We start from the raw sequence: 15,617 nt of genomic DNA on the forward strand, positions 1-15,617 counted from the left end.
ATGGAGGTGGCACAGGTGTGGGAGCTAGGTGCCTGGCTGCTGGTGGTGGTGTGGCCATTTTGGCTTTATTTTCATCTGAAAAGTTCTGCTTTGAGTGCTGTAGCATTTGTAGCTGCCAAAGCAGTGCTGATAGAGCACATGGTTCTCTGGGGCAAGGGAGGTCTGAGCTGAGCACTGGAATTCCCTGTACTCTAGAGTGTTGGTATCACTAGAAGTGATGAAATAGATATTGAAACAAGCAGGTACTCAGGTGTAGGCAGCTGGTGCAGGTCTTGGTTACACAAGCTAATCTCATAGCTTTGTTTGCAAAGGATGGGTAGAAAGTGTGGCTTTTTGGTGGGATTCTCATCCTAATTTCTCTATCCTAGCATCAGTCGTGGGGATATGACCATCCCTACCTGTGGTTCTCTTGCTACAATGGAGCTTTTTATATTGTCTGGTGATTGAAGTCCAGTTTAAAGGACCTGACTGGAAAATAAACCTGAAGGAGCTCACTGTGTTGGGGGAGCAGCTTTCTAGAGCAGGAAGCACTTGAAGTTTGGGCTGTGGCAATGCTGCTGGTTACTACTCACAAAACAGAACTTCTGCATGCCTCCCTGGGTAGCTTATCCCTAGAATGGAGGGGTGGTGTTGTGCAGATGAATGGTTTGTTCTACTTCTGGCAGTTGGGAAGAGGCTTCTTAAAATATAAGGAGCAAATCTATGAGCCTCAGACCCTTCCAAAACTCCTCAGGGCTGACTGAAGTCAGGCTCCTGGGTGAGGCCTTGCTGTGTAGCAAGCAGTCTTCGGAGTGAAGCACTAACACCAGGACTAACCTGCTCTTGGCCATGGCTGTGTTGCTTGGTGTTCCAAGTCTTGGTCTCATTAGGGCTTTGCCAAGGGCTACCTACCACAGGAGCAGATAAAGCAGTTGTAGGCAATGACAGGACACTTTGTCCTACTCCTAATGTCTGTTGCTTCTGAGAAGGCCTTCTAAGTAATTGCCTCATTGCTCTGACCTCTGGTATTTGAGGGCAGTACTTTGGAATTGAATGTTCATGATAGCACAGATGCTGCCCTGCACTGCTGACACTTCAGTGCAGTCTGGAAGGCAATATGGTCTTCTCAGCTGCTTGCTATGTCCTCCCTCTTGACATGCTTAACCACCTTGGGGAAAGTCACATGTTTGGAATGAAAATGTTCTTCTCCTGAGGACTGTCCAGCATGACCTGGGGATCCCTGTGCTCTCGCTGCAGCCTACACCTGCTTTTTCCTTAGATACTGGCATCTTTCTAAACACCAAACAGGTGTTAGGGCATTTTGCTTGCTGTGCAAACTATTATTAGAGGTTATGTGTCCCCTTAGCTATCCCAAGGTACAGCTGACAGCTCTGTACTTCCTTTGGGTAGGGCTGGCACCACAATGGAAGAGTCTTAGCAAATACTAAAATAATTTATTTTGTGGTGTACAAAGTGCTTGGTAGAACTGCAGGATGAGGCAGGTTTGAAAGAAAACCAGATGTTTTTCCAAAGAAATGTATAAATAAGCCAACATAACATATGACAACTGAGACTGCAACATGAGGTTAGGTTTTGTAGAGGAAATCAAGCTCTTAGTGCCCTCTGTAGTGGTTGTTTCCTTCACATAGCAGCAACAATGAGGAACAATTCCTGGAGCAGGTGCAGCTTCTCTGTAATCTGCAGGGGCAAAGGCTGCCCCAGGAGCTGCTGCATTCGGCTGATGAAGTTGTCTGTCTTCAGCTGAACCTCCAGATGGTTGATGTCATCATCAGCCTGCAACCTGGGCTTCACCTTCTGGATGATCAAGTCCATCCGGTCATTGAGTGAGCTCCCTAAGCGGTCTGCAAGAGGAAATGCTGGTGGGAAGAGGCAAGTCACAAGGGGCTGCCTGACCTTGTTCAGAGTAGACTGCAGTATGCCATGGTGAGGAGCAGGTGGGAACTGTGGTAGTTGTCTTATGGTTATCCTTGGTGCTTCTGTGCAAGACTAGCCTGGTGGAAGAAGGACCTACCCCCTCCTTGGAGCTCTGACTGCACAGGGAGAGAGCCCAAGAAACAGTGAAGGGGCAGGGCTTGTGGCATCCTTTTCTTCTATGACAGTGGCAGATCTATCAGCTGTCCAGCTGCAAAGGGCTTAACAACAGTGACTTCCTAGGGCTTCAGGCAAAATGAGCAGCTGTGTGTGATGCTGGATGCTTCTGCATTTCTGCCTGAAAACCTTAACCCTGCGCTGAAGTTGGGAAGAGACTTTTGAGCATTTTATGGAGTGTTTTGTGACTCTGAGGCTCTGCTGGGGTCAGAAATGCTGCTCCTTCCATCACTACTGTGGGTGGTGTTACACCTAATCTGCTAAGCACTGTGTGTGTCCTGGTGTTGCCATCACTTTGAATTCTGCTCTTCCTCCTAAGCCCCATCCTATGCTTCCATCCACTGTGGGTGCAGCTGAGGCAACAGTAGGTACAAAGCACTTCTTTGTCCATTTCCTAGTGCTGGGATTGATCCTATGTGAAGTAGGCTATTACTAGAGGCCAAACTTGGCCAAGCAACTTGAGTGCTCTGATGCAACATCACTACTTGGCTGTGGCTGCTGGGAATAGCTACTGGCATGGATGGAGGCACATTATCTTTATAACACTCAGTGACTGTGAGTTCAAGAGTGATGAGCAGAGGGGAGGAAGGGTACTTTGGCTCTTCTACTGCAGCTTTTTAATGAGGTTGTGTCTATTAAGGCCAGAACAGGCTGCTTACCCAGTATTACATTTTGGTAACTCATCAGCAGCAAATTCAAGTACTGCAGCATCTCGTCCCATCTTTGCCATGTTGCTGTTTCATCCTATGAGACAGTATGTAGTTGTTATAAAAGGTTTTCTCAGGAGAAAAGGCAAAGGAGAGGTTGTATACCTGGTATGGCAGCAGCACAGAGAAGTGGTTCAGGAAGTACAGGATCTTGGCCAGAGACAGGGGCAAGGTTGTGGGAAGATCACAACTATGTTGGAACAGCTGCTCTAGCAGTTTGCAGCGCAGGAGTTGACTTTCCATGGTGTTTAAAAAAGCTTCCCTGGAAGACAAAAGGGTTTACTCTAGAGGAAACAGTATAGGCTGACCAGGGCAACTGCTTCAGTGTGTTCCTGGTCTCTTGCTGGTGCTGATCTGGTGCAGATACAGGGTAACTGTGAAGGCTGCCCAGTGGCAGAAAACCCACTAAATGTGGTTGAGACCTTTGTTATGCAGTCAGCCATAGATGTGTTTGTCTTTAGGTCTGACCTGTTGTAACTCAAGGCTAGTATGGTCTGTGAAGTAAGCTTAGCTGCTTCACTTCACCCTGCCCAGTAGCCTTTGTGGGAGTTTCCCATTCCTGCTGACTTGCAGGGAGCAGAGCCAAGCAAATGCAAAGTGGGGTCAGCAGCCAGCCTGATCTCTGAGGTCTGTCCTGGGAGGAGTGAGTTTGGTTAGTCAGTTTGGCTTGACTAGACCTGGTGTGTGCTTGGAAAGATTCTGCTAAAAAGGGTCTGAAAAGGTTTTCTGGAGATGACAAACATGGGTTTGAAATATCTGTAGGTCAAATGGTCTTGCATCTGTACTAGAGCCAGTCAGACCCTTGTGCTTTGGCTTCAGATGCTGCACTTCCTTAAGAGAAGCAAACAAAAGCATGTCAAGGCAGAGCTGCAAGAACTGCATCAGCTGCCCCTGGGAATCAGATGTGTTTGCCAGCAGTTGACCATGCTGATGCAGGCTGCTGCTTTTCGGACCCTCTTTACAGTTTTAAAGTCCTGCAGCTTTAACAGCTGAGAGAATCAACTATTCTCACACAGCAGCTGGTGATGTTCTCTTTCCATGGGATCTGTCAGCCCAACAGTCACGTGTTTGCTGAGTCTATTGCTCCGACCCCGTGGTACTTCGTGGTACTTCCACGCTACACATGCATGCGTAGCAGGAATAAGACTTACTGCTCACACAGGCAGGTGTTGCCTTGCATGTGTCTGTCTCACCTTTGGCTCCTCAGAGGAATATTCAATATAAATGGGAACATCACATCTGCGATCTTACAGGAGCTGCAGTTGGGAGATTTATCCACTTCTACTGCAATGGACAACATCCGCTGGAGCAGGAGCATCACCCTGGGTTAGAGAGACAGTCAGCATGAGGAGACAGTGCTCCCTGGCTTGCCAAGTAAAGCAGTGCCTAGTTCAGCATTGTGCCTTGCAGTGTGGGACACAGGAGAACATAGCAGGCTAGGTTTAGTACGGCTTTTGATGCTCTTGGAAGCAGAGCTAATCCCCAGATAGTACAGCAGCCAAGACCCCCTGAGCACAAGCCAGCCTGAGCTGTGGGCCAAGAGCTCCAGCCTTGTGCCATGTGCAAGTGGAGGGTATTTACTGACCTGAACCAGTTTTCTACCAGATGAGGAAGTCTTTTGCTCCCCAAATCTAGTTGTACTCCAAAGAGGAACCAAAAAGTTATAGCCTGGCTTCCCTGACCTGACAAAGAGGAACTCTGGCTTCTCTCTGACTTGGGTCTAATGATAATGCCAACAGGGAGTCAGGACTTCTGGGTCTTACTTCTGGGTGAAGAAAGCTGAAGACACCTCTGCATGGGCAGTGGTCTGCTGTGGTGCAGATGAACTGTGTTTGGCCTTTGCTTCTGGTGGAGAGTACGCAGTTTCTTGTGGCTGCTCTTGGGGCTGGGAGAAGCCAATTCCTGTAACTGCTGCAACTAACCACTCAACCACCTCCCTAGGAAAGAAACAGGAATTTTAGTGGAGACAAGCCTGCATCCTGACCTCTAGATCTACTTGGGAGTTTTAGGAAAGACCCCAAAGATGAAGAGTACATCCCACCCTCTTGGACAGATTAGGGGGTATCTCTGTTGAGCACCAGACTGCTTCCTTCTCAGTCCTGTCCTAGGCAATGCAGATCAGAGCTAATTTCTGGGAAAAGCCCACAAGGCTACGGCTGGAAGCACCTTGCATCAGCTCTGGTGGTTTGCTTATGTAAACCTGCTCTTGTTCTTTGTACTTGGGCCCAAACTATACACTTCCCTCTCTCCCAGGCTTGTTTCCTGGGAAGTCTGAAAGCCTGACCTGGAGTCATGACAGGTGTTTCCTGAGCCCCTGCTTCTCAGCACCTGGTTAGAGAAGAGGGGAGAAGGAGGTGGTGTCCCTTACTTGACATTGTTGAAGCATGTGTCACATGAAAGCACTTTCTTAGCAATTGACTTGTGTAGTAGGCGCAGCCTCAGGTTGTGCTGGAAGTCATCCTCCAGGGTCTGCACCACATACTGCAGGAAGAGGAGCCGGCCAGGGGGCTTCTCCTGAGGGCACATGGAGATGGCATAAGCATGGTGACCCATAGGGTGAGGAACACCAGGGAATTTGGCTGTCTTGGGTAGGGGCTGGTGTGCAGCAGAGTGGTAGTTCCAGGAGGGGCTTTCCTGGCTCAGGCAATGCCCTAAAGCTGTTGCCAGACCTGTTCTATCATTGCAGCAGTGTCTTACGCTTTGCCTTCTTCAGAGGAGACAACCTGCCTACAGCTGTGCAGCAGGTTAGGGAATACTGTGGATAAATGTGGGATACCCAGATGGCTCCTGCTGCCCTCAGCAGCTGCTGGGACATGATGGGTAAGTGTTCTGCAGCACAGCATGGCCATGCAAGGCCTAATGCTTGTCCTCAGACACTGTGTATGGGATGATTTCTGCCCGATGTGACAAGTGGTGCCAAGTACCTGGTCCTCCATGGTGTATTTCAGCAGCATCCAGTCCCATCCCACTGTAGCAGCATTGGCTGGATGAACCCTGCAAGGACAGCACTGGCCATTTCTACTGAACTGCCCAACTGCCTGCCTGAAGGCATGGCAGCCCCTGGTCCTTCCCCAGCCCTTCCTGGCCCCAGCTGTTCAAGGGCCTGCCCTGCCTTCTCCTCTCCACTTCTGCTCTCATTTTCCTCTCCTGACCACAGTAATATTCTGGGAACATCTGACTGGGCCTGTACTCCATGGAGAGTCACAGGACTCACAAAATACTGGTCCTCTCTGTAGGAACCCTGAGGGCAGTAGGGGAACTGCTCCAGCCTGTGTTCTCCTACTGCAGTCCAGGGCAGGTGTTTCTGCCATGTCCATGAATAATGTGATCTGTGCTTCAGGAGCAAGGCAAACTCATTCCTCTGTCCTAGAGGACGCCCTGGCACCACAGGATGTCCCTGATCCACCCTCAGGCAGCTTGGGCTGTTTCCTGTGCTGGTAACAGGAGGGAAGGGTGAGAGCATCATCCTAGGTTATATGGGCAATCGCTCCCTGTTCTGCAGGGAGTACCACAGGCAACAGCCTTTATGCCAGGCAGGCCCCCAGGAGCACCTGGGCAGCCTTAAGGCACCATGGCAAGGGGAACACATACATTTGGATCTTCATTAGCAGCATGTAGGTGTCTTTCAGCATCTCCTTTCGGCGAGGGTTCAACAGGATCCGTCTGATCAGGTGGGAGACGATTTCTTTGGGGGGATAGTGCTGGCAGGAGACGAAGTCATTCAGGAAATGCAAGGTGCCCTCCAGGAAGTTCTCCTCCATGGTGGTGCGCACCATGTTCAGTTTCCCACTGGGGATCAGCTCAGGCTTCTGCTGCATACAAGACAAAGCAATGAGTGAAAGCTGCCTCCCTCTGACACCCAGGATCCCACCTGTGATGTGGGGCCCATCATGAAGAGAACCACAATAACCAGATCCCAGCTGCCTGGGAAAGCTTCCCTGAAAAGGGAAGGCAAAGCAGGGGATGCCCCCAACTCCATCCTCTACTGCTGGGGCTGCTCTGAGCAAGCTCTGGCTGGGCTTGGCAGCAGCTGCTCTAAACTCTCTTTACCTGATGTGTTTGTCTGTTGGGTGCCACACCTTGCAGGAAGAGGTGCTGGACTCCGCTACTCCTGAAATACTGCAGTTTGTTGAGCCAGGCCTTGTTGTCAGCCTCAGTCCTGGTTGGCGTCACTTGCTGGATTACTTCATGTGTGTGTAAGTCACCTGCTTCCAGCAAAGGCCCTTGGGCCTTTGTAGGGATGGCCGAGGCAGGGCTTAGCTTCAGAGGGAGCTCACTTTGTTGGCATGTGTGGGGAGCATCTTCCTCTGAGTCACTGGCTCTGCTGCTGCTGTCCAGACTAGATGGGGATAAGGGCAGCATATCTGAGTCCAGCTGCTTGCTAGCCAGAGAGCCCAAGTCACTGTTAAAAGTGGTAGTGCTGCAATTCTCCTCTGGGCTGCAGGAGCCACGGTAGCTGAAGGTGGAAGGGGAGCAGCTCTCTGCCCTGTCCACAGTGGCACTAGGTTCTGCAGGAGTGCTGTGCCTGGGTGTTGCAGGGTATGGCCGCGTCACTGTCTCCATTTCCTGTGCTGGGGTGGAGCAGAGCTGGGGATGGAACATGTGTGCTGCTGGGGAAAGAGGTGCCTGCCTGGGGTCCTGGTCAGCCACGCTGGTGGTGTAGGGAGGGCTGTGTGTGTCCTCTGTCAGGTCAATGATGGTGAATCTGCTCTGTGGCACTGTGCTTGTGTCCTCATAGGTCAGATCAATGATCTCCTGTGGGGACAAAGGGACCAGCACTCAGCAATGATGGCATCAGACAAGTGTTGCCCCAGCCTAAGAGGAAAAAGGGGCATACTGGCACAAGCCCAGGAAGAAAAGCCACATAGACCTCACTGCCTGGCCAAGGTGGTAGGGCAGCTTGTGAGGTAGCAGCCCCAAGCTCTAGTGTCAGCCTGTCCTGGCTAGAAAGCTGAGCCTGACCTGGGCTCTTCTTGCCCACTCCCATCAGGGATCCTTATAGCAAACAAGTGTCCTCTGCTCCAAACCCGTCTTGTTTAGGCCCAGAGCAGGCCTGTCTGATCAGCTTCCTCTTGGAATGAGGGAATGCCTGCTGGGATGCCATGGGAGGGCAAGTAGAATGCAGTGGGTGCTCTTGTCCTCAGGGTACTCTGCCCAGCATTGGCAAGAGCAGCATAGGATCTAAACATTGATGCCCACCCTGCAGCTTAACCTCAAGAGCTGGACATGAGCATCAGGGAACAGAGGTACTTTCACATCCATGGCATCATGAACTCCAGGAGCCCTGGGAATCTGGGGACTCCTATCCAGGACTTGCTGGGTGGAGCAGCACCCAGAGCTCCAAGGAGGTGCCTGTCAGAGGGACAGCAGGAGGAAGCTGGGGAAGGCTGCTGTGTCCACATCACCGGCAAGCAGGAAATGGCACTGCTTGGGATCTCCACATGCCTGGGAGGGATCAGAGCCTGTTTGCTCTTAGAAAAACTGCCCCTCACTGTCTCAAATCCACAATACATTTTGTGGACAATTTATTTTTATCCTGAGTTCCACCTGCTGCCTTTTCTAAGGAGCTGCACAGAACGGGGGAAGAGGGCAGATCCCAGCAAGTGCTGTGTGCCTGGAGAAGACAGTAGAGCTGAGGAAGGCTGGAGACTGCCCTGGTTCCAGTGCAGGGTTCTGCACTTTGGCCACAACAACCCCAAGCAGTGCTACAGGCTTGGGACAGAGTGGCTGGAGAGCAGCCAGGAAGAAAAGGACCTGGGGGTACTGGTGGATAGTAGGCTGAAGATGAGCCAGCAGTGTGCACAGGTGGCCAAGAGAGCCAATGGCATCCTGGCCTGCATCAGGAACAGTGTGGCCAGTAGGACGAGGGAGGTTATTCTGCCCCTGTACTCAGCACTGGTCAGGCCACACCTTGAGCACTGTGTCCAGAGAGGTGCTGGAACGTGTCTAGAGAAGGGCAGCAAGGCTGGTGAAAGGCCTGGAGCACAAACCCTATGAGGAGAGGCTGAGGGAGCTGGGGTTGTTTAGCCTGGAGAAGAGGAGGCTCAGGAGTGACCTCAGTGCTGCCTCCAACTACCTGAAGGGAGTTTGTAGCCAGGTGGGGGTTGGTCTCTTCTCACAGACAACCAGCAATAGAACAAGGGGACACAGTCTCAAGTTGTGCCAAGGGAGGTCTAGGCTGGATGTTAGGAAGAAGTTCTTCACAGAGAGAGTGATTGGCATTGGAATGGGCTGCCCAGGGAGGTGGTGGAGTCACCATCCCTGGAGGTGTTCAAGAAAAGACTGGATGAGGCACTTAGTGCCATGGTCTGGTTGATTGGATAGGGCTGGGGGATAGGTTGGACTGGGTGATCTTGGAGGTCTCTTCCAACCTGGCTGATTCTATGATTCCTCTCCACTTGACTGCCCAGTTTCAAAGCTGCACCAGAACTGGAGCCAGTGCCTGGTGCAGTGGCTGAACAGAACATTCACCCCCGGCCAGCATGAAGCCCTCGCAGCAGCCTTGTTCCCTGAACAGCTGCTGCACCAGACCGCTGTTGCCCTGCCCATAGGTTGGCTGCCATATCCCTTACCTTTGCCACCCCATCATCGCCTGAGGTTGGGCCTCTACCTGGCAGCTGGAGCCCTGCCTCGAGGTGCAGCTGAGGGGACCAAGCCATTTCGTGGCTGGTGGCCGAGCTTTTCCTGGGAGGGCGAGGCCGCGAGGTGTGGGACACACTCGGTGAGCAGGCCTCTGCTGCGGGCAGGTGTCCGAAAGGCCCCAAGGGCCTCCTGGGGCAGGCTGGGGTGCCTCTGGGGGATGCGGCTAGGGCCAGGGCTGTGCTGTGAGGGCAGTGACGGCGGGCAGCGGGCTCCCCGGGAACACGCCGCTGTGGTTCTGTGCCCGCCGCCCCGGGGACGCACGCTACAGGCCCCGATGCTTTCTGCTCCCGAGCGTCTCCCGTCCCTGCCTGCGGCGGAGGAGCTGCCGGTTTTGTAAGGTGGTGCCGCTCCCGGGGGGAGGTTTCTCCGCCTAGCCCCGGGGGCCGCCGACTCACCGCGGGGGGTGGCAGCTGGCGCCGTGCCGGCATCTGGCAGCGGCGGTGGTGATCGCGGCGGCAGCAGAAGCAGCAGCGACGGCGGAGCGGGGATGGTGGCGAGTGCCTGCTCTCGGAGTCTGAGGCGTTCATGAGAGCGCCGCTGTCGGACATGTTGGCGGCGAGCGCCGGCTCCGCCCCACACGGGCCGGCAGCGGCAGCCTTCGGGCCGGGCCTAGGGAGGAAGCTGCGTCAGTGAGGGCGGCGGGGAGGGGCGGTGGCGGCGGCGGCTCCGGTGGCGGCCAGACGCCGCCGCGATGGCGCTGTCTCCCTACGTGCAGGCCATGCAGGAGCTGTTCCGCGCCAACACCCGCAGCCGTGAGTTCCCGGCGCACGGCGCCAAGGTGCACTCGGTGGCCTGGAGCTGCTGCGGCCGCCGCCTCGCCTCCGGCTCCTTCGACAAGACAGCTAGCGTGTTCCTGCTCGAGAAGGACCGGCTGGTGAGCAGATCCGGTGGGGGGCGGCGTTTCGGTGCCAGGCACCGAGGAACGGCTGGAACCGCCGCTTGGGCCGGTATTGTGGCATCCCAGGAGCCCGTGGGCTGGGGCTGATGATTCGGACTGGTACCAGGGACTCCCTCGGGGCTGGGTCCTCGGACCTAGGGCTCGAACCGGGAGTGGGCCCTGGTGCTCGGTACAGAAGTGGGGAGACTCGCTCTGTAAGCGTCACCCCGCAGGCACCGGCCCGGGCCAGGGAGCCGGGACTGGAGTTGGTGCCGCCTTGGCCGGCATGGGTAGGGAGCGTGACTGAAATGGCGGTGGGGCTCTGGACTGAGCCGCGGCCCCATCCCGTAAACGGCACTGGAGTCGCGTAGAGATGGGCTTATCCTTCTCGGTAGTGGCTGTCATAGAATCATACAGCGGTTTGGGTTGAAAGTGAGCTTAAAGATCATCTAATTCCAACCCTGCTGCCGCGGGCAGGGATACTTTTGCTAGACCAAATTGCCTAAAAGCTCCATCTAAGCTGGCCTTGAAGGTTACCAGGGGTGAGGTATGCATAACTGCCCTGTGCAACCTGCTCTGGTGTTTCACCACCCTTACCATAAATAATTTATTCTAGAATTTTATCTAAATCTACCCTTTTTCAATTTAAAGCTGTTAACTTTTTGTCCTGTCACTATATTCCCTGTAGTGACAGGATCCAGTACAGGTTCTTGTAGACCTCCTTTACGTACTGGAAGACCACTACAAGATTTCCCCAGATTCTTCTTTCCTTCTGGCTGAACAACTCCATCTCTCTCAGCCTGTCCTCATAGGAGAGGTGCTTCAGCCCCCTGATCAGCTCTGTAACCCTTCTCTGGACCTGTGTAATCAGGTCTATGTCTTTCTTATGCTGTCTTCTCTCTCCAGGTGAAGGAGAACAACTACCGAGGCCATGGGGATAGTGTGGATCAGCTCTGCTGGCACCCCAGCAATCCTGACCTCTTTGTCACCGCATCTGGGGACAAAACCATCCGCATCTGGGATGTCCGTACCACCAAATGCATCGCCACTGTCAACACCAAAGGTGGGTCCTTGCCTTCCTTGGGTCTCAGCAGGAGCTCAGCTGCGTGGGACTCATATGCAGTGGTGCAGTGCTTTTGGACTATGCAATTGGATCATCGTCGCTGACTGCATTTATCTTTGTGTTGTACTCATCTGTAAGGAGCAGCAATGAACGTGAGGGCCGATTTACTGTGGTGTAAGGACTAAAGAAGCTACCAAAATACCATGCTGGCAGTGAAAGTGTCCTGTGTATTCAGCACGAGAAGGGTGTTAACCTATTGAAGGGGGTGCAGAGGAGAGCCACAGAAATGATCAGAGGGCTGGGACACCTCTGCTATGAAGAGAGACAGAGAGTTAGGGTTGTTCAGCCCAGAGAAAAGAAGGCTCTTGAAGGCTTTCAGTACTTAAAGGAGTCTAAAAGAAAGATGGGCATCCTGGTGGGTCTTGAAAATCTCTAGAGAAGGAGACTCTACAACCTCTCTGGGGAACCTGTTCTAGTTCTCCATGACCCTTACAGTAAAGAAGTTCTTCCTCGTGTTGAGGTGGAACTTCTGTGCTGTAGTTTACATCTGTTGCCCCTTGTCTTATCACAGGGTGCAAGTGAGAAGAGGCTGTCCCTTCCTTCCTGACACCCAGTCCTCAGATACTTATAAACATTGATGAAATCCTCTCTCAGTCTTCTCCACACTAAAAAGCCCCAAGTCTCTCAGTCTCTCCTCATAGAATTGTTTCTATTGGAAAAGACATCTAAGGTCATGGAGTCCAACTGTTGACCTAACTTCACCATGGTCATTAAATCATGTCCTGAAATGCCATATCTAGAGTTGGTGACTCCACCACCTCCATGGGCAGCCTGTTCCAATGACTGACCACTCTTTCTGTAAGGAAAGTTTCCCTTATATCCAGTCGAAACCTCCCTTGGTGCAATTTGAGGCTGTTTTGTTTTGTTCTATGACTTGATACTAGTGAGAAGAGTCCAGCACCCACCTCACTTCAACCTCCTTTCAGGTAATCATAGAGAGCAATAAGGTCTCACTTCAGTCTCCACTTCTCCAGACTAAACAATCTCGATTCCTTCAGCCACTCCTCACCACACCTGTTCTCCAAACCCTTTGCTTCATTGCTCATGGACACACTCCAGCATCTAAATGGCCTTTTTGTAGTAAGAGGCCCCAAACGGAACACAGTTCTTTAGGTGGGCTCATGAGTGCTCAGTACAGGGGGACAATCACTTTCCTACTCCTTCTGGCCACACTGTTCCTAATACAGACCAGGATGCTCTTTTCATTTTTGCCCACTTGGGCACACTGCGGGGCCACGTTCAGCTGGCTGTCAATGGCACCACCAGGTCTTTTTCTGTCAGACAGTTTCTAGCCACTCTTCCCCAAGCCTGTAGAGTTGCATGGGGTTGTTGCAACCCAAGTACAGGACCTCACACTTGACCTTGTTAAACCTCTTACAGTTGTCCTCAGCCCATGGATCCAGCCTGTGCAGTTCCCTTTCCAGAGCTTTCCTGTCTATGAGCAGATCAGCAGTTCTACCCAATTTAGTGTCATCTGCAAACTTACTGAAGGGTCACTCATTCCCTGTTGGCTCCTGCTTTTTTAGGTCTTGAAGACCACTGGATTCAGAGGATCTTTGAGCTGACCCTGTTTAGTAGTTGTGGTGATCCCACCTCAGTTGAAATGGCAAGGGCAACAATGTCATTGTGTTGGCTTGAATCTGGTTCTGTTAAGTTTGATTTTCAGCATCTGTGCACACTTGGTGGACAGCTGCTGTATAGGGTTTATGTGTCAGATTACAGACCTGTCTGTCTTTGGGAGTGATTTTGAGTTAGTGGAGCAGATTGTATGCATGGATCAGGAATGAAAGTTCCCTGACTGCTTAACTCCTTGGCTACTGTGTATTGTTGGGTGAAAATGAGACCTACTGCCTTTCTGTCCCTCCAGGAGAGAACATCAACATCTGCTGGAGCCCTGATGGACAGACCATTGCAGTGGGGAACAAGGATGATGTAGTCACCTTCATTGATGCCAAGACACATCGTTCCAAAGCTGAGGAGCAGTTCAAGTTTGAGGTGAACGAGATTTCCTGGAACAATGATAACAACATGTTCTTCCTCACAAATGGGAATGGCTGCATTAACATCCTCAGGTAGGTGCCTCTGGCAGCTGGTGCACAGGGTAGCTGGGTTGGCTGCAGCAGGCATCAGTCTGCAAGCCCCTCTGCTGCTTTTAGGGAACCAGAGTCTCACAGTCCAGTGATTGCCAGCCCTCTGGTGGGAATGAACTTGTCTGGAGCTGAGGGGTCTCTGAGAGTGCTGATGCTTTGCATCATTTGCTCAGCAGTCAAGGTTTCCAAGAGCATGGCTTGCTTATAGTCCCAGTCCCAACTACTCTGCTTGTAAACAGGCCCTACACTTCTCTCACTGCTTTCTGCCCTCTCTGTTCATCTCCACAGCTACCCAGAGCTGAAACCCATTCAGTCCATCAATGCCCATCCTTCAAACTGCATCTGCATCAAGTTTGATCCCATGGGGAAGTACTTTGCCACGGGCAGTGCTGATGCATTAGTCAGCCTCTGGGACGTGGATGAACTGGTGTGTGTGAGGTGCTTTTCAAGGTAGGTACTGCTGTCCCAAAGTTGTTTGTGTCCCCTCTCTGGTGCAGGAGGTTGCTCACTGTCTGCTTTGCTCTGTTGCTGCAGGCTTGACTGGCCTGTGCGGACCTTGAGCTTTAGCCATGATGGGAAGATGCTGGCGTCAGCATCAGAGGATCATTTCATTGACATTGCAGAGGTGGAGACAGGTAATGGGGGAACAGCAAGGAAGGATTTGGGTGGAGAAGTGCTGGTGGTGCTGGGAGGGCACTGGGAGAATCAGTCTGCTAAGGGAGAGCCTAGTTATGTAGAGCAGAGCGCCGTGAGGGGGAGCCTCTGCCTAGACAGTTTGTGGCGGGCCTGCATGCCATGTCTGAGCCTTGCCACCAGGTGATTCAAAGTCGCTGAAGCGGTGTTTGTTCCTCTGCCCTGCATGGCACAGAAGAAGCAGGCGTTTGGCTCTGCCGTGTGCAGCATAGGGCTGCAGGTTTTTTGGGCTGATTTGACCCCTTTTCCATGCAGGAGAGAAGCTCTGGGAGGTGCAGTGTGAGTCCCCAACCTTCACAGTCGCCTGGCATCCAAAAAGGCCCCTCCTGGCCTTTGCCTGTGATGACAAAGATGGCAAATATGACAGCAGTCGGGAGGCAGGCACCGTCAAGCTCTTCGGCCTCCCCAATGACTCCTAGTGGAACCACACCAGGGAAGGCAATGCCTGCCTGCCCTCTGGGATGGGATGGTGCTTAGTTGGTATAGTTGAGGCAAGGAGATGGTTCCTCTCCTTGCCTCCTGAGCCGTGATGTGGCCATTTGCTCCACTCTGTGTGCCACTCTCAGGAGTATTTGTAAAAAAGCAGCTTCTGTTCTGGGCAGGATGGGGGAAGGGGAGCGCTGGTAGGGCCCACCTCACTGTCTGAGGGCTGCTGCTACCTCTCTAGGGTGTTGGGGGGACTGTTCCAAAGGGAAATGGCCAAGGAAAGTCAGTCACTAAAGGAGCATCCTGTGAAAGGAGCTCTGCTCTGGCCAGGCTCTCCTGCAGTGACAAGCTACTTGATTGTCCTTTTGTTCCTGGCAAGCTGGTGGCAAGGGCAGCCCTGGGAGTACAGCTTTCCCCTCCTGGATGCTTCATGACCCTTTCCCTTGGTTGGACAGCAAGGGGAGGGTAGAGGGATGGGAGTTGGATGTTTCCTCAGCTGGGGTTTTGGGGTTTTGTATGTGTGGTTTTTTTTTCTAATTTTGATAAATCTTATTCCATAACAAAGGTGTCTGTGGCTGATGGGGTCAAGGGAGGAGTTGCTGAGCTACTATCCTGCGCGCTTCTCTGCCTTGCCCTCGGCTCTGGCTGTGTGGCCAAGAGGTCTGTCGAGGATCTGTGCCCTTTGTCTCCAGACTATGGCCCGTGTTCTGCGCTGTTATCCCACCAGGGGGCGCTGCACCCCCACTTTGGGATCGGTGACACCAGGGACAATGCGCAGCGGACGCGGACAGCAGCAGGGACGCGTCCCTGCCCCTAACCCTGCTCCTACCTGGCAACACATGGAATAGGGCTGCGGCCGCATCTGAACACGCTGCTTATTACATGTCATGGCCACGTGCTGCGGGCAGAGCCCTACACTGAGCCCCTACCAGAATGGTGAGCACTGATCCCCAGGCCCCACTCCTTAGCAG

General features: G+C 52.8%; 2 protein-coding genes across 4 annotated transcripts; one reads left to right on the forward strand and one right to left on the reverse strand.

Moving 5' to 3' along the window:
- Positions 1-1,413: 1,413 nt before the first annotated feature.
- SIMC1 (SUMO interacting motifs containing 1) lies at positions 1,414-10,016 on the reverse strand. Of its 3 annotated transcripts, none has more exons than XM_064161922.1 (10): positions 9,833-10,016; positions 6,846-7,550; positions 6,387-6,604; positions 5,720-5,789; positions 5,164-5,309; positions 4,559-4,732; positions 3,989-4,117; positions 2,901-3,057; positions 2,748-2,832; positions 1,414-1,841 (listed from the first exon to the last, which is right to left on the reverse strand). In XM_064161922.1, the coding sequence occupies exons 1-10, from the start codon at positions 9,983-9,985 to the stop codon at positions 1,621-1,623; spliced, it is 2,058 nt and encodes a 685-aa protein (XP_064017992.1). In that variant the 5' UTR covers positions 9,986-10,016; the 3' UTR covers positions 1,414-1,620. The 3 variants fall into 3 exon arrangements, with proteins under 3 accessions (XP_064017992.1, XP_064017990.1, XP_064017993.1); XM_064161920.1 differs by having other exon boundaries at positions 6,387-6,607; XM_064161923.1 differs by lacking the exons at positions 5,164-5,309; positions 5,720-5,789 and having other exon boundaries at positions 6,387-6,607.
- Positions 10,017-10,069: 53 nt separating this feature from the next.
- Positions 10,070-15,210, forward strand: THOC3 (THO complex subunit 3). The gene is made up of 6 exons (XM_064161924.1): positions 10,070-10,311; positions 11,221-11,377; positions 13,305-13,509; positions 13,816-13,977; positions 14,062-14,162; positions 14,476-15,210. Exons 1-6 carry the CDS (start codon positions 10,129-10,131, stop codon positions 14,637-14,639), a joined length of 972 nt encoding a protein of 323 aa, XP_064017994.1. The 5' UTR covers positions 10,070-10,128; the 3' UTR covers positions 14,640-15,210.
- Positions 15,211-15,617: the final 407 nt, after the last annotated feature.

This window comes from Pogoniulus pusillus, chromosome 22 (assembly GCF_015220805.1).
Source record: "Pogoniulus pusillus isolate bPogPus1 chromosome 22, bPogPus1.pri, whole genome shotgun sequence".
Lineage (NCBI taxonomy): Eukaryota > Metazoa > Chordata > Aves > Piciformes > Lybiidae > Pogoniulus > Pogoniulus pusillus.